This window comes from Sinocyclocheilus rhinocerous, unplaced genomic scaffold (assembly GCF_001515625.1).
Source record: "Sinocyclocheilus rhinocerous isolate Xijiao unplaced genomic scaffold, SAMN03320098_v1.1 scaffold311, whole genome shotgun sequence".
Taxonomy (NCBI): domain Eukaryota; kingdom Metazoa; phylum Chordata; class Actinopteri; order Cypriniformes; family Cyprinidae; genus Sinocyclocheilus; species Sinocyclocheilus rhinocerous.
In genome coordinates, this window is record NW_015623669.1 from 372,972 (window position 1) to 391,800 (window position 18,829).

An 18,829-nucleotide genomic window follows, 5' to 3' on the forward strand; every position below is an offset into this window, starting at 1 on the left:
GGGGGTCTGGACCTCTGCCATTCTTACAAAAGCGTCGCGGATCCTCTGTGAGTCAAAGCCGAGCGCGCGCATCCTCCGAGAGAACTTCCCGCGCTCTGAGAGGAGTAACATTAGACAGGTAACTTTCAAACGGTCCCGTTTTCTTTTACATACTTGTGGATTTTGAACTTTCTGAGATGTTTTCGTGACTAGCGTCTTATAAAGCATCTGTAAACATAAAAAACAAACAGCTGAAGTCAATCAAAATTAGGCTATTAGTGCGCTGAATTACTTTTTTATGTCAACGGACGATATGCTGGCTTGCTTCTGACTGATCCTGAAGAGATTTTCAAAAATGCCTCGGCCAGGCAAGAACTCCTACAGTGACCAGAAACCTCCATACTCCTACATCTCTCTGACCGCCATGGCCATTCAAAGCTCCTCTGAGAAGATGCTCCCCCTCAGCGACATCTACAAATTCATCATGGACCGTTTCCCGTATTACCGCGAGAACACTCAACGCTGGCAAAACTCACTCCGACACAACCTTTCTTTCAACGACTGCTTCATCAAGATCCCCCGGCGCCCCGACCAGCCGGGAAAGGGCAGCTTCTGGGCCCTGCATCCGGACTGTGGAGACATGTTCGAGAACGGCAGCTTCCTGCGCCGCCGCAAACGCTTCAAGCTCCTCCGGGTGGAGCATTCGGCTTGCAAGAGTGGCCCCGTGCTGCACTCCTACCACTCTCATGCCCAGCATGCCTTGCACCAATCCCACCACCATTCGGGCAAGCTGGGCATGGGACATCAGGAGTACCTGGGCACCATGGGCCGGCTCTCGCACTTCCAGAGCTACACGCTTGGCGGCGGGCAGAGCGGCAGCTTCAAACACCCTTTTGCCATCGAGAGCCTGATTGGCCGAGACTATAAAGGAGTGATGGCCAGTGGGTTGCCCATCGCCTCGGTCATGCATCACCTCGGGTATCCCGTGCCCGCTCAGCTGGGCAGCATGGTCAACTCCGTGTGGCCACATGTGGGCATGCTGTCTGAGCCGGTGTCATCAGAATACCCACCATTCAATGTGGCGGTCAAGGGGCTGTACCATCATCACCCGGGAACCCAAAGCATGCCTGCTGTGCCCGTGCCCATCAAACCCACGCCGACCCTGGGCGCAGTCCCGTCCTTGACTGGCATGATGCTGGGAGTAACGCAGCTGTGCCCAAGAACGGCGGCTCTGATGGAGAGAGATGCAACAGCTCTTGTTGAGGAGAAAAGCGGGTCTCTCCATCCTGCTCTCCTGCAGTCCTGAGCCAAACGCCGAAGATTCAGACATGAGGGTACATAGAGTATGTTTTGGGGATGGCTGTGGACTGATTTGAGATGCCAGCCTTTTCCAGAAGATCCTTTAAGAACTGCTTTTTTTTGGCTGTGTATTATATTCTGCAGAGTGCAGATGGTCAGAATTTGGCTCTGCAGTTTTCTGCTTTATGGTATGTGAACATGTTTTACCTTCTTTTAAGAAACAGTGTACTGTACAAAGGACTGTATAAACCGGAAAAAGAAAAACATTGATGTACATTTTTTTAAACCCTTAAACGTTAAGCCTTATAAAAGCTACACAGACTGTGTATAATGAATAAAAAATGATGACTTGCATGCTTGTGTGCCACTGTTAAAACAGTGGATTGCTGTGCGTCTGGGAGAGAGTCATGAGATAACCCAAAGTGAATTTTGCTAAATTATTGTATTCATGTAAAATAGAAAATACCTTTATGTTAAAATGTTGTTATATATTATCATAAATGTTATACATGTAAATATGTGTAGAATATCATCACTTACAAGCATTTGAATTGCACTTGTGGTATTTACTAACACAACGTTGAAATATTTTATGAAGATGAAACAATCAAATAGACAATTATAGTGAATAAAAGCAGGCTTGGTTTAAGTGTGCTCTTTTAAAGTGGCATGTGAGTTTCAAAAAAGCAGTATAATTGTATAAGATTTGTAAATGAAATATTTTTAGAGTAAAATCACACATTTCAGTCCAGTTTCTGTGCAGTGGAATGTCTTTATTTCTTTCTGACTGTCTTTTTCGCACTGACTTGTTCGTTTGTTTTTACCAGAGTAACATTATATCTGTTACTTCTTTACGTTTTTACACTTATATATGTAAAATCAAAGGCATATATATGCATATATACTATGCATATATGTGTACAATTATAGGCAGTAATATGAGAAAATTCTTTCAAATATACTTAAATGAAAGAGACAATTTTAATACAAAATTGCATTTTTGTAAATAGGAAATAGTTGTTAAATAATCTTTACATTGTGCTTTCACTGAATATTTAATATATTGCGTTCCACTTTGTGAATTCTTTCACCAAATCCACATTTTGAACTCCTTTTCCTGACAGACAGTGGCTGAACATCCACAAGCATAAATAGCTTAATAGGTTTCGCTTCCTCACCATTTTAGAACATTAAGACAATTGTTGCTCCAAGGCATAGAGACGAAAGACTGAGTCTATTTGCCAAACTACAGAAAACATGGCGCTGTCCAGCAGAGAAGCATTTATCATCCTGGTGTTGAGTGCTGCTTTATACATTTAGTGTTGTGTTGAGTTTACTGCTGGACTATTTTATGTAACTTTCTAATAGGGCCAGGAATATATTTTAGGAATAGTGATAATGCATGCATACCTAACCTGACTTTAAAAACAGCATATGCAAAAAAAAAAAACACTCTTGCATATGGAGATATGGACAGATTTTTTTGGCACACGAAAGTGTTATCTATTGGTCTTCCGTTATACATTCTATACACCCAATCTTTCATTTAAAGTATCAATCATGAAACTAAAAGAACTTTAGAGAGCAGAAAGTTAAATTAAGCCAAATTAACAATATGAGCAATCATCTGTTTTTTGTAGTTTAAGCACAAATTCAACTTTAGTGTGCTTATGCGGTCCAACCTTCTTACAAGATGATAACTGGGTGCCGCACTGCCACTTACTGAAAGAAACTTTGCATGGGGATCACATGAGAAAAAATTGTTTCACATTTTAAATTACTGTTCAAAAGTGTTTTTTCCCCCAGGAAAAAAGTATCTTATGCTCACTAGAGCATTTGTTTGATCAAACATACAGCAAAAACAGAAATACTGTGAAATATAATTATAATTTAAAATACATTATTACAATTTAAAACTTTCTATTATAATATATTTTAAAATGTGATTTATTCCTGTGATGCAAAGCTGAATTTTCAGTAGCTGTTACTCCAGTCTTCAGTGTCACGAGATAAAAGTGACACTTTATTGACATTTTACTGATTACACATGTAGATTTCATTAAAATAACATTAATACACATGGCCACGGCATGAATCATGAATCAAGATGACCATAGGATCCATTAAATGATCAACTTACATGTCAGTCTAAAAAATCAACAGATTTTCTTTGCCAATTTTCTTTTACTCTATGTGTGTGTGTGTGTTTGTCTGGGATGCTGTGCTTCACGTAAAGCGCCGGTCGAGACAGATGCATGACTTCAAAAGCAGCCGTCTGATAAAGTTGTTTTGTCCTGCTCGTCTTGACATAATTTTCACCTTTGAAGTTGAGAAGCTGGTCCTCTTCACAACACAAAAGCTGCCAGTTGGGAGGCCATTTAGAGTGTCACTGTTTAGCATGGCAAAGGCTCTCTTGTACGTCTTGATTTGTGCGCTGCGGCACACGCTCACACCAGGAGTGAGCCGAACCTGCCCTCTGAACAAATAAGATGCACAAGTGGCTGCCTGATGTGAAAACTACACCCACATCGCATCTAGTCAATGAAAATGATCCGTCTCTCTCTCTTCATTACTCTCCGGATTCATTACTGTCTGACGGTAGCAATCTCAATTTCTTGGCATCTCAAAAGACATAAAATTTGTCTTTTACCATAAGCAGCTACAGTGTAAATTTCAAACAAAATGTGACATTTTGCATATGTAAGTGCCTTTTGAAAATGAAACACACGCCAAGTGATTCGGTGGATAAGAAAATCCATTAAAAGCAAATATGTTACCATTTCTTATTGCAATTATGATTACGCTATGACTTTTCAATAAGAAGGATATGCTGATTATTTTTTTTCAACCCTTGAGTCTTTTAAATATGGATTATCTGGAAAGTATGATGAATAGGAATGAGGTCATTGTGAAGTTGCTGGTCTGCGGCTTGTTGAGGGGCAGAATTTGATATGAGATATTATTGTTAATTACTCTGACTTCAGCAGGGGTGGAGGTGACACATTCATGCCCGTCTCAATGACTGCAAAGACCTCGTCTTCATAATTAACCATTTTATTCATGAAGCTTGCCACCATGAGCCCCGGCAACAGCACAGCAACTTAGTACAATTGCATAATTCTTTATAAATGTTATAATTCTGGCCACTGATTAAGTGTGGATTAGTAATATTATAATAGATATATTGTCTTAATTCCTCATAACACATAACTGAACTGATAGATTCACTGTTTAATCTGTCTGTCTCTTGAAATTTTACAATCTGGATTTTTTTTACTGTTAAGTAGCTTTAGTGTAAAGACTGTTTGTTCGTATTTAGGTATGCTGATGGAGAATGTACTCGCTCAACAACAGCAAACTCGCACACTTTTACACTACTGTTCAAAAGTTTGGGGCCAGAAAGATTGATTGATTGATTGATAAAAATCAATACTTTTATTCAGCAATGATGCATTAAAATGGTGAAAAATGATAGTAAAAACTTTTGTAATGTTACAAAAGATTTCTATCTCAAATAAATGCTGTTCATCAAATAATCCTGGGGAAAAAATGTATCACGGTTTTCACAAATATATGAAGCAACACAACTGTTTTTAACATTATTCATAATAAGAAATGTTTCCTGAGCATCAAAGCAGTATATTAGAATGATTTCTGAAGGATCATGTGACACTGAAGACTGGAGTAATGATGTTGAAGCTTTGAATCACAGGAATAAATTACATTTTAAATTATATTAAAATAGAAAACAGGTGTTTTAAATTGTAAAAATATTTCAAAATATTACTGTTTTTACCATATTTCTGATCATATAAATGCAGACTTTGTGAGCATAAGAGACTTTTTTTGAAACTTTTGAACGGTTCTTGTGCATTTTTTAAAGCGTTTTAATTTTGTTAAATCTAGCAACTTTCAATATTTTTTACCTTTAATTATTTGGACTTTCTTGGAAAATTTGTACAATGCCTTCATTTGATTTTGCTACATTTCAGATGCCTTTATGTGTAGATTTTCTTGTTATTTTACATTCATTTAATTTTTTTTAATTTAATACTTTGTTCAAGTTTGACATTTTATCATAATATATACTTTTTTATTTTTAAAACTAAAAAAATATGAATGAATAAACCAGTTTTTATTCAGTATTTATTGTGTATAATTTGTTTTTGCCCCTCAAATTTCAACTGTCATATAGAGACATAATTTCCACTGCAACCAATTCAATTCAAGTTTATTTGTACAGCGCTTTTCACGATACAAATCATTGCAAAGGGGGAGTCTTATAAGGGAGATTTTAATAATCTTTAACCAACAATTTCAACACTAATTACACTAATAATAACACTATTATTAACAGAAGTGCTTATACAACATGTTGACTGTGATGACAGTGGAAATGACATACAGTATATTCAGATTTAAAAACTGACAAAAAATGACATATTTCTCCAGCGATGAATGAACATTGTTGGTAGACAAATTAAAACTGAGGGACGGATTCAAGTCTATATCCTCACAGAGGTGATGTGTAAGTGATGTTAAAGGACATTATACAGTAGTTTCTTGCTCTGCAGGTTTTGATTCATGTGTGGCAGCTCTCAGGTGCTGGAGTTCAGTGGAAGCACATTGATTCGTTCTTTCAGTGCTGAGCTTAATACTTGGCTTGTGCCTTCTGCCTTTCCCCTTCAACACACCTCCAGCCATAAGTCACCGGCTCATAATAAAAAGCTCATCTGCCATGCATTAACAAAAGATGAGTAGAGGTCACCAGAGCTGTAGTGCTGATCACTAAATCTCTCTTTCTCAGTGATTCACTAAGAATAGACAGTTGCGTTCGGACTGCCCCGTGGGCTAATTGAAATGGTTGGAGGTTGTCCTTTTAACAAGGATTGTTAGATGCAGCCAAGACCTGTGTTAATGGTGCTCAATATAGCAGATTGTCTGCTGCTGGACTACTTCCTCTGATTACCTCCATGAATTCTCAAGGCATAGTGTCAGTGCTTCTAAAACCTTTACGAAGTTTGCAAAGTTTTTATGGTTTTCATAACTTTCTGCTGTCCTAAAAAAACAGTATGTAAGAATGGGGCTCTAGCTGTCATACATTTACTCCAGTGAAAATGTCTTAAAGTGTTTTTTTTTTAATGTGTACGGACACAAAAAAGATAATTGAAAATGCATTTTTTGCAACAACATGCCCTGTAGCATTTGTCACACTGGAACCTGCAATTGAACAGCCTATAAAACATATTTAATCAAGGAATAAATAAATAAATAAATGTTGTAATATTGTTATAGTAATAAATAGTCAAATTATATATTAATAATAAATAAAGTACACTTAAAATAAATAAAATAATTAAATAAATACACTTTATTTTAAGGGGATGTTGTTAAATTAAATAATTAATTAATATTATTAAATATTAATTCATTACATGTACTTTAGGGTTAAGGTTAGCGTTTGGCTGAGGTTTACTTGTAATTATACATAATTTACTGTTTATACTACAGTAAGTACATGTAACGTGTAACTGTCACGTTAAAATAAAGTGTTACCATAAATCATTTATAACATTTAAAACATTCCCTAGTTAACATATATGAAAAATATTCTCAAGCACAGTTCAACTTTTAAGTTCAAATCTGCCATCATTTCATCAAGTTGCCTTTTTTCTCAAAATATGGGAGTGGTTTTACGGTTTTGATTAATCAACAACTACAGCAAAAATATGATACTGAATGATATTGTAATTTTAGTATTTTTTTTTGTATAGTATTTCACAAAAAAAGAGGGTTTTGAACTAGATGTTTGAAACAACAACAACATATGTTTGAGTAATTGGACCTTCGTTTTAAAACCTCATATTTCACGAGATTATAATTTTTGTGACAACTTGCCCCCAGTTGCAGTGTGTTCCTCGGTTTAATGAAATGTACAATATGTGTACCTCCTTAGCCATATTTTGTGGATTTGTGGATAGCCATAATTTGTCCCCAGAAGTGAGATAAACCTGACAAAACTGCATTATTGGAGGGCATCCTAAAAAAAAAAAAAAAAAAGGATTAGGTTCAAGTTTATATAACTGGCTGTATACAGTATAAAAACAACAGAAGTCTATGGCACGTCCCCATTTAAATGGCTAAGTGAACGTGTGTGTGTGTGTGTGTGTCCATGCATGCGGGCTCATTTTTTAAGCGAGTGTCTGATGAGTGTTGAGAGATGCACACACTGCTCATTTCGAGTTAATTGGCTGTTGACAGCAGTTAAAGGAAAGGTCCTGCGCTGCCTCCCTGCACATTTATCTTGCTATTAGAGCAGGCACTTGGGTTTTTATTGGACTAATTAGCACTCTCTTTCTATCTGCTTAACACTGGCCTTACAGCATGTGCACTCCTGCAACATGTGTGTTTGTGAGAGAGTTCATACACGCTCCAGCTTTATAATGATTATCTCAATTAGGCCTCTGTTGACTGGTCTTCATTCTCCTTCCTGTAAACGGCTCAGACTCAGAGCAGAGTGCTTGAGAAAGTCAAAGCTGAGAGAAGGGTCTGGCTGCAGCCTTGCACTTGTACCCTCTTGAAAGCTGAGGCCGGATAGAGGAAACTCATGCTCGCCCTCTTGTGTTCAGAGATTGTATTTAGATCATGAAGAAGGGTAAAAAGGCTGATAGGGGCAGTCTGTCACGTGTTGTTTATAAGCCAGATCTCCCAGACTGCCCTGCTGCTCCTCGGGCTCCTGGAAGAAGAAATCTTCATTGAACACGGGGTTATGGCAGTTCCTGATGATGGCACTGTGTTGCCGCTGCAGCTTGCCTGGGGTGAGGCTTAGGGTCAAGCTGCAGGTCAGAGGTCGAAGGTCGCTGGGATCTCTCAAGCCTTCCACAGAGATCACACGGATGCGAACTGTCATAGAGCACTGGGTCCTGAAGGCAGAGACGCACACCCGGCCTCTCTGAGGAAGAGGAAGCACGTGCTCCTGATGGAAGCGTTCCTGGCAGTGCAGCATGTCCAGGGAGAACTGGATGGGCGGGGCTAGTTTGGTGCAATGGGATGTTTGAATAACTTTAGCACGGCGACGGACTTTTGACATGAGCTTTTTGTCTGGAGTGGAGTGAACTTTCTTTTTCTCGGCTCTAGAGGCATGAACTTCATGCTGTAGCGGCTCTTCAGAGATTGACTGTTCGCTGGTGAAATCCTCTCTTCTGATTGGTGGAGATGTTGAATAAGGGGAGGAGTCAGCAGAGGGCGTGTCACTCTCAGTGCTGGCCATCTTCAGCACTGCTCTACAGGACAGTTTGGGTGATTTGATGGTCAAGTGAATGAACAAAGACTCGTAGCAATAAACCGGACTCGTAGCATTTCAGTGAATATGGGATGGGTTTGAGTTTGTTTAAAGCCACTGTAGGTTTGTTTAGACTCACTCTCAGTGGATGGGCAGTACCAGGTCTTGACAGTGATGTTTTTGCAAAGCTGGAAGCTTTTTTTTTCTTCGTTCAGACACTGTGAGATTTTTTCAGCGTCTGCCATGAGGCAGCGCTTGGTCAGTTTGGGAGGCAGGAAAAATTCAGGAATTTTTTCAGGTGTGAGGATGTTGCTGTGCAGTTTATTGAAGATGCTGGTCTTGGCCGAAATCTCCTCCTTATTTTTGCTGATGAGGTGACTGATCTGCACCGCGAGACTTTCTGCTCCCGCCTGCACTTTCTGAAGGATCCACATTGTGATTGATAATGCTGATCAACTCTGTAAAGACAGAAAAGGTTCAAGGGATAGTTCACTCAAAAATGAAAATTCTGTCATCATTTACTCCCCCTCATGTCGTTCCAAACCTGTTTGACTTTTTTTCTTCTGCAGAACACAGAAGAAAATAATTATTTTGAAGAATGTTGGTAACCAGACCGATACCCATTGACTTCCATTGGATGGGCAAATACTGTAACACTGAGACATTTCTCAAAATGATTTCTTTTATGCTCCACAGAAGAAAGAATGACATGATGACAGAGTTTTCATTTTTAGAACATATATCTCTTTAATAGTAAATTAATACCATTTTAAACAATTGTGAGACATAAGTTGTGACCCAAATGATGAACTATACACATATACTATGCACTTTGTACTCTAACGTCTAGTGTGTATGAAGTTTTGAAAAGTGATCCAGCATCAGAGTCTGATAGCCCCCGTCTTTCTGTCCAGCGTTCCACACTTTTGTTTTCAGTTAAATAAGTGCATCATCTGGGTTTTTGAAGTGAAGTTGGAATTTTCAGTATTAACATACTACACTCACTATATACTTTATACTACAAAATGGCACAGAATAGTGCATAAATACACAAACTGGGACACACCTATAATAATAATAAAAAAAAAGAATAAAAATATTGTCATGACATTTTATGCTGTAATCTATAATTCTTGTTTGAATAAATATTTAATCTTTTAAAAACTAAATAGAGGGGAATTCGTTTCAACTTTAGTTTTTTTTTATTTTTACATTTTCTTTCATCAGCAACACATACTACAAATCTACCTTCTTTATCATGTGGTATAAGATCATTTACATTAAGAAAGGACAGATGATTATATTAAATTTGCTAGAGTGTTAGAGTTGCCCCCATTACAGGAGTAACCGGTTAGAGGTAACTGTAACTCTAGAAATAAAATAATAAAATAAAATAATTCACTGTATTTCAAATAAGAAAGCATAAAATTAGTAAAAAGTAGTTATATAATAGTTTTATTCTTAATATTACTGAGTAGTTTTAATGTTTGGAATAATACTAAGTCTCAGGAAGAGATACATTTTTACTAGAACATTTTAAGTCAAGAACAATTTTCTACTGGATAACTGAATAATATTCGTTACATATTTTCAAGAATCAAAGGTCATACAGTTCTTATTTTAGAATATAACTGTAACTTACTGTTTCAGTTACCCCAACTTCACAATCAGGTCTTGTGTGGCAGCAAGAGACAGTTGGCATCTGTTAATGTTATTTATAAATATATTGTTCATTGATAATTCATGTTTGTTTATTATACATTAATGTTAAGTTATATAACTAAAATGTTAAACATGTATTAGTATGTATAGAAATTAACATTAACATAGAGTGATTAATGTAAATGTGTTGTTTATTATTTGTCCATTATGTCTAATGTATTAACTAATGTCACCAAAAGTAACCTTTTTGTAAACTGTTAGCATTATATATGTGAAATATAAAATGATGATTTTGTCCTTACCTGTTTGGATGATGTGCAGTGGAGATCTGTGAGTTACTCTGTGTGGTCAGTTCAGGTATGTCCATCATTTTTTTCAATGCACAGTGGCCAATCACAGCACACTTTCTGTCCTATAGGCCGCCTCTCTTTTCCCTCTGTATGTAGCCTAGAATAGTTTCCTTATCACCTAAAATCCATGAAACTGGTTTCAGAAAAGCTCTCACAATCAGTAACCTATAAAACAGTTCTGTCACAGAGAGCCACACTGTTCTCAGATCAGATGCACATGGATAATTAAACATTTTTGTCTTATTCTTTCACATTTAAAGGTCAACAGTGAGATCACTGGTGTCACTTCAAAGAGAAACCGTTGCTTAGAAAACAGTCTGGTCAGGCTCTGTTCTCCGGTGTAGCCTTCATGTAGTGGGGTCAGAAGTCCCGCTGAGTCTAGTGTCCCCATCAAAGGTTGACGTCAGGATTTTGGTGGGGGGAATTATTCAGCTCCTTCTCTGGGTATGTCTTTTGTTCTATGTCTGTTTGTTTGTAATGGAAGTTTCATGTTTTTTGTATGTATTATTTATGTAATCATTTTTATATCATAATTTATTTCATAATTGTTTGCTTTTAGTGCTTTTCATCTGCTCATATTAAGGCACTTTTTTTTTTTAATGTCAACACTTTGTTTACAAACATCACACAATGCAGATATGTGTTGTAATTCATTAGGAGGTGGTTAATTCGAAACATTATGAAACTGGTAATGTATTCGCAATAAACTTCTGAAATCCTCAAAACAACACTCATAACCATACACAGTTTCACAAAAGAAAAAAAAGTTTTTAAATGTTACATACATATATATATATATATATGGCCTTTTACTGGTGATTACAATGAATTTGGAGGTATTATCAAAAGCCATTGACAACAATATTCATTGAGTGACATTTAACGGTTTGCAGCTTTTTGTGCAGTTTTAATGTTTCTGGGGCAATTACAACAGGCAAAAATAATAATAATAATTAAAATAAAATTATATATATAACATATATATATATATATATAATTTTTTTTTTTTTTTTTGCCATTGACATTGCATACAGTCCTACATCTCCACCTGGTGGATTCTTAGTGTAAGTTCTACTGTTTGAAAGAACAGTTATTTTAGCTTTTTAGGATTTAAAAGTTCTTTTTTTTTTCTGTATCTCGACAAAATAGGCTTCCTTTTTAGTTGTTGGTCACTAGAACTCGCTGACTCGCTGATACTGGTCATTAGAAAAAGTAAATGATAGGGTTAGAGACTCGAAAGTTGTCTCTAATATAATAATTCTTATATTTAGTTTGTCCCACTGTCTTTTGTTAAATTAAATCCTATTTGAGCTTCTCAGTTTTGTTGTAAAGATGTGAATTATTACTCAACCTGTAGCGGAAGCAGCGCGTTGATCTCGTGATCACATGAAGCCTGTTACTTTTCTCCGCGCTTCTCAGGATTAACCAATCACATTCGTCTGTGATTACTAGCTGACGTTATTTTATAAAATATATTTTAGCCATTTCTAGAGCGAAATTGTACGATTTATACCAATCCTTTAGAGTAAAAATTTCTCCAGTGAGACAAAAAAATGAATAAATAAATAAAAACAAGAAAACGTCCTGAAATTTGAATGTGTCGCAATGGGTTTTTTCTGAGCCTCGACGCGCCCCCTGGCGGAAGACATCCGTCTGTGTCACACTCCCGTGGTGTGGTTTTGCTCTCAGACGCGCGTCAGTCTGTACGTCACTCACGACATGCGGATCTTCGCTCTCGCATCCCTTTCCGTGACGGTCTGTTCCGCCGGTGTCGGTGAGCGCGATGCGGACGCGCCCTCGGTTTGAGATCGAAGCGGCTCAGCTCCATAACGCGCCGAGGAAATGCTTCTGTCGATGCCGCACACGCGATGCGCGGTCTGTGTAAGATGATCCGTGAAGACAGTCATCCGATCCGCTGCTCTGCTCTGCCTGTTCGTGCTGAAGGCTATAGCTGGCACAGATTACCTGCTTAGTTATAAAGTCATGTAGTGGATCGAGCAGTTTTCTTCGAACAGCGATACAGCAGGCTGTATAACCTGACGTGTGAGTACTTGAGTACGTTAATTGTTCTTCATTACTACTGCTGCTGCTGCTGCTGATGATTATGAAGTATTTGGGATAATTGTAGTCAAGTGCTGTTGAAACTTATTACTTTTCAACTACCTTTTTAAAGAAAGTTTTTTTCTCCTTAAAATGTTATTTAAACCTCGAAATTAAATTAATTTTACTTATTTTTTTTTATTTAGAACAGCCAATGAAATGCATTTTAATGTAAAATTTAGTTGTCATTCACTTTCTGTTAACCTAAAGCAAATCCTTTTAATCCATTTAATTCCAAAATATTCCCAGCTAAATTATGACATGTGATTTACCGGGATAGCACAGTAAAACTGTTTCTCAGCTGCATGCCTCCTTTAACGAGATCATTACTAAGGTCGGAACTTAGTGATGAAATAGTGATTACTGATTAAGTAGGTTACTTTGCATAATTTAGTGCTTCAAATTTACTACAGTGAAAATCTGAACTGTACCTCAATTTTCTTTGGTCAGTTTCAGACAGTGTTATTTTAGTATTATTTACACTTTTTTTGGGAACCTGTGATACTTTTTTTTAGTATTAATGAATAAAGTTCAAAAGAACAGTGTTTATTTAAAATAGAAATCTTTTCTAACAATATAAGTCTTTATTATCACTTTTTATTAATTTAGCACATCCTTGCTGAATAAAAGCATAAAAAAAATAAAAAAAATAAAAATAAATGACTGACCCCAAATCGGTAGTGTATGTTGTTACAAAAGATTTCTATTTTGATTAAATGTTGTTCTTTTTAACTTTTTTATTCATTGAAGAATCCTGTAAAAAGTATCACAGGTTCCAAAAAAATATTAAGCAGCACAACTGTATCCAACATTGATAATAAATCAGCATATTAGAATGATTTCTGAAGGATCATGTGACACTGAAGACTAAATAAAACACGTGTTGGATGAAAATTCAGGTTTGCATCACAGAAATAAATTATATTTTAAAGTATATTAAAATAGAAAAACATTTTAAATTGTAATAATATTTCACAATATTACTGTTTTTTTTCTGTATTTCTGATCAAATAAATGCAGCCTTGATGAACAGAAGAGACCTCTTTAAAAAACATTACTAATCCCAAACTTTTGAATGGCAGTGTATATACTAATATATTATTAATATTGAGAATTAGCTTTTATATTTTCAGATTTTATTTTAATTTGAGTATAAGTTCTAGTAATTTATGTACTTAAGTAATTTATGTACTATGTACTGTTTTATTTTAGCTTTATTTCAATCACTGAAAACAGTATTTTATAGTTTTAGTTAATAAAAAACAATGTTTTTTTTATTGTATGTATAATTGTGGCTGGGTACTTTGAGTAAAAGTTCTTCTCTTCTCTTCTCTTCTCTTCTCTGTACTCGTGGGAGCTCTGACTTAAACGTGTCCTTGTTTGAGATCCCAGTGTAGTCCCAGGCCACTTTGTTTGGCTTTGTGATCAACCTGTTGCATTTACTTTGGTGTGTTCAGTTACAGTCAGTTGGATTTGAATAAGCCTGTGTTTGAGTGAATTGTAATCCTCTTCCTGTTTGTGTTTCCTTCACATTCTCCAGGTTTCTCCATTACAGAGTTTTGAGTGAAGAGCTGTCATGTTCTGTGAGCCTACAGGCATCTGAAGTTGCAAAATAGCCAATGTTGAAGAATATGAATCAATAAAAGCAGAATTAATCACCTCTGGGCAGTGCTACATGCAGAAGGATGGGTTTGCTTCATCCAGTCGTGAGCCATCGGAAATGAAAGACTGTGTAATGTCACCTGTCTGCTTTATGGACGCATTCCACATCGTACTCTGGAGACTTTGACCCTAAAAGTGCCTGAGAAAGCTGCCTGGGTGTCCACTTTCCTCTCCTTTCTAAAAACAAACCACATTTTCATTTTGTAAAAATGGGCCCTTTTATGTCTCCTTTCAATAATCTGCTATGCATGCTGTTGGGCATCTCTTTCACTGTCTGGTTCACGCTGCTCTTGGTCTTCATCATCGTTCCTGCCATTTTCGGTCTGTCTTTCGGTATCCGCAGACTCTACATGAAGACGCTGCTCAAGGTGTTTGAGGTGAGTCAGAAGGTCATCTTGTTGGATTGTTGTTCATACTGATTTATTTGTGGCCTTGCATTTGTTCACTGGATTGTATAGAGTTGACAGAAAGTTTGGAGTGAGAGAGATGAATAACCAATCGTTCAGTCACATTAAATCAGTTGTTTTAAATACTATAAATGAATTTAGGCATCGCAACATTGTAATGTATGGAAGGAAAAATTGATATATTTTGATATTTGCAAAATACTACATTTAACAGTGTTATTAAATTGTTAGCATTTTTAAAAATGAACTTTAAAGGGATAGTTCACCCAAAAATGAAAATTCTGTCATTAATTACTCACCCTCATGTCGTTCTAAACCCATTAGACCTCCGTTCATCTTCGGAACACAAATTAAGATATTTTTGATGGAATCTGACAGCTCTCTGACCCTCCAATAGATAGCAAGGTAACTACCATGTTCAAGATCCAGAAACGTAGCAAGGAGATCGGTAAAATAATCCATGTGACATCAGGGGTTCAACCGTAATATTACGAAGCTACGAGAATACTTTGTGCGCAAAAGAAAATTGACGAATTGTTGTTGTTGTTTTTTTTCTTTTGCGCACAAAAAGTGTTCTCGTAGCTTCGTAATATTACGGTTGAACCCCTGATGTCATATGTATGGATTATTTTACCGATCTCCTTGCTACGTTTCTGGACCTTGAACGTGGTAGTTACCTTGCTGTCTATTGGAGGGTCAGAGAGCTGTCAGATTCCATCAAAAATATCTTAATTTGTTTTCCGAAGATGAACGGAGGTCTAATGGGTTTAGAACAACATGAGGGTGAGTAATTAATGACAGAATTTTCATTTTTGGGTGAACTATCCCTTTAAGGGAGTTTTAGAATCTAAATGTAAACATTTAACAACACTTAAATATTTAATATTTATTAGATAACTGATATGATAATGACATTGTGCATAATATCATGGTACTATCATGATACATGTCCAAAAAACACTGTATTATCACAGCACCATGTCCAAAAAACTGTGGTACTAACATGGTACTTTTTGATACTTTTTATTTATTGAGTGCACTTGGTAGTGTGAACTTCTCATGCACTCGTGTTTTGCATATTCATACTCTTACATTATTGTGGCCATCTGATGAGATGTAGATGGAGTTGGGAGGTCAGTGCACAGTTTGCATTTTTTATTGGTCCAGAGAACATACTGGGATCTAAATATGAATACAGTTCTTTTTTTAACTAAGAGGCTAGGTGCAAGAAATGAGATCTGGACGAGGAGGACATGTTAAGCACATCTGGTTAATGTTTTTAGAAAATGCATGATTTGCTTCCTTTACTGGCACTGTGAAGAGCCGAGGGGCTGCTCCTCTCCAGCTGTGGCTGATTTATTTCAGCATTACCTCACGTCCGTCTGAAGCTGTTATGTAACTGGTCGTGCATTCGCACTGCCTGAGCAGAAATGCGTGCTACTCTCGTCCTGCTGCCTGAAACTGGAAACGAGTATTTTTCCAACAACAAGCAGGAGAATTTCTTGAAATGAAGGAGAAATTCTAGTTAAACGTCATGTTGTTTGGGTGTTAAACAACATTCAGCTTAGCCAACCTAGTCACGGGGAAGCAATAAAGAGGATGTTTGATAGATAATAATGGTTTTAAATCCCTAAACAAAAAAATAAGAGTAAAATGATAAAAAAGTGCTATTCCTGACTGTGTGTAGAACCTACAGCTCTGCAGCTGTACATTGCAACAGGATTGTAAATGTTTACTGTACCATGAGCTTCCAGGGACAAAATGATGAAAAAACTGTGCTGTGTCTATATTCTGTCCTCAACCTCAAAGTACTCTTATTACAGATGAGAAGAAACCTTAGTTCAGATAGAGAAATAAGACAAATGAATAGGCTAGCATTGAGGCATTGAAGTTAAAGCAAAACGTGTGTTAATTTCGCAAGATATCAATAGCAGCCCTTCAGTGTTTTCTGATTCTCAAGTCAAGTCAATTGTGTGCATTGTGTGCTCCACATGCCTGAATTAACATACTGACATTATTCGTCCTCCCACAGCTTTTCAATAAAGCGCTTGTTGTTCCCTGAGGGAACATTCAGTATGTATGTGTGTGTGTGTGTTTGTGTATGTTTGTGCTACACAGTCCACCGCAATGTGTTTTCAAATCATGAAACAGGCAGTTTATTTTAAGGTCCATTATGATGAGGAAGTAAATGAGTTTTATTTTGCGATTAATGACTGGCTGACTGTGCATTAGATATGTCATAGAGTGCTGCAGGGATGACATTTTTGTAGGCCAAAACCCGGAAACAAGTGACCGTAGCATTTTAGCACTTCCAGTTCCATTGTCCTGAAGTCAGTGGGTTTTTTGAATGGGTTTTTTAAATCGTGTTCTTGCAAACTCAAACTTTCAGGGAAAAGACTAAAAAAGTTGTTGGAAGCTTAATGGTGGTGACGTTGAAATCATGTGTAGTTTGTTTTTGTTTATATATAACGTTTAGCTATTTGGTTATGCTTTATTTAGGCTTCAAAATGTATAAGTTGTGTTAATTTGTGAAGACTCTCGGGTTTGAACAAAACGTGTAAAAATCATAAACTTCGGTCAGTCACAGAGCTTATTTTCTGCACTAATCCAAAAAACAGAGGTAACCAGGGTGTTGCTAACTTTCAGGTTGGTCTGCAAAAATATGTCATCACTGCAGCACTCTATGATTACAATAATATTTAATCTTTTTTGATATTTTCCACCGTTAATTGATTTTTCATTCATGATCAGAGGGTTAAATATGTATTTAGTTTTAAATAAATATTTTAATTAATTATATTTTAGCATTTGTATACATTTAAATATTTAGATAATACTTTTATCTAATAATAATAATATATTTTCAATTCAATTAAGATAATTCTTACAATAGTAAAACAATACTAGAATGTTTCAGTGGTAATAATATTGCATTAAATTGAGGTTGTTTTTCTTTATTTTCGCAGTGGGCCACAGTGAGGATGGAAAGAGGAGCCAAGGAGAAAAACCATCTTTTGTACAAGCCTTACAGTCTTAATAGTACGTGTGTCAGTGGCTGTGTAAACACTGTGCACTGTTACACCTGTGGGAAAATGATCTGTTGCTCCTGCTGTGTGCTCATCTGCTTGTTAATCTGAGTGACATTGCTTGTTTTGGCGTGTCCCAAGTGCTCGGTCGATCTCACGGGACGCGTACTGAGGTGTTTTTGTCAGTTGACCTATCAACAGAAAGATCAGGCAACAACTAATGGCAGTCAAACTACATTTGTGTCCCAATCACCTTTATTCAAGCTGCATTGCTTGTGGTGTTGCAGGATATTTTTGTTGTTTTTTACATCCTGACATCATTTGCTGTTACATATTTTTCAGGAGAGTGTTTGTTGATATAATTGCAAATTAAGAAAATATAATTTTTTCAGGATTCTATTTTCTGGATGTTGATATTTTCTGAATTTAGCGTCTTACAATACAGGCTAATTCTGCCACCCCTCAGGGCCATATGGAGCTTTTGTAGGATTAATGTCAGTCAGGGCAGTGGCCTTAACCCACATTCTTTAATAGAAACTCCTCACCCACCCGTGTGCACATTTGAGATGAGGAAGAGCGCCTGATATCGGAGCTCTGTTTAATCAGATGTTCTCAACTGGGTATTGTGGGATTAATTGAATTATGGACTGAAACCCAAATGCTCAGTATTATTGCTTGAACTTTTCAGCAGCATGCATTGGGTCAGAGCTGTGGTGCGGTGGGGAGTTTGTGTGTTCTTGGAACTGTTGTGATCATAGCTAATGTAGGTTTATATTTGACCTGTGACATATTACAGTCTCTCTAATCCATTAATGCCCTGTTCTCTCTTTTTATCTCCAATGAAAGTCAAACACTGTGTCTACACCGGACGCGAGCGGCGCGACAAAATACGATATAACTCATTATAATCAGTGATGCTGTCTACACTTGATGCGGCACGGCGCGCGACACGACAAATCCCCTACAGAAAACTGCTGCCGCATTCTATTTATGACATATTGACACAAATTTCAAATGATTTTCAGCGGTTGCTTTGTCCAGTCCGGTGTAGACAGACTTTAG

General features: G+C 36.8%; 2 protein-coding genes and 1 pseudogene across 2 annotated transcripts in view; 2 read left to right on the forward strand and 1 right to left on the reverse strand.

Annotated features, from left to right (window-relative positions):
- Positions 1 to 263: 263 nt before the first annotated feature.
- Positions 264 to 1,285, forward strand: LOC107726218 (forkhead box protein B2-like). The gene has a single exon (XM_016535777.1). The coding sequence runs from the start codon at positions 335 to 337 to the stop codon at positions 1,283 to 1,285; it is 951 nt and encodes a 316-aa protein (XP_016391263.1). The 5' UTR covers positions 264 to 334.
- A 6,636-nt stretch (positions 1,286 to 7,921) lies between these two features.
- LOC107725397 (C2 calcium-dependent domain-containing protein 4D-like) lies at positions 7,922 to 12,605 on the reverse strand (annotated as a pseudogene).
- The window catches only part of LOC107725483 (glycerol-3-phosphate acyltransferase 4-like), a 15,141-nt gene continuing 8,848 nt past the window's right edge, over positions 12,537 to 18,829 (forward strand). Inside the window, exons 1-3 of the mRNA XM_016534790.1 lie at positions 12,537 to 12,615; positions 14,213 to 14,711; positions 17,708 to 17,854. Of these exons, the coding sequence (XP_016390276.1) occupies positions 14,544 to 14,711; positions 17,708 to 17,854 (315 nt within the window). The 5' untranslated portion in view covers positions 12,537 to 12,615; positions 14,213 to 14,543. The remainder of the gene's footprint in view (positions 12,616 to 14,212; positions 14,712 to 17,707; positions 17,855 to 18,829) is intronic.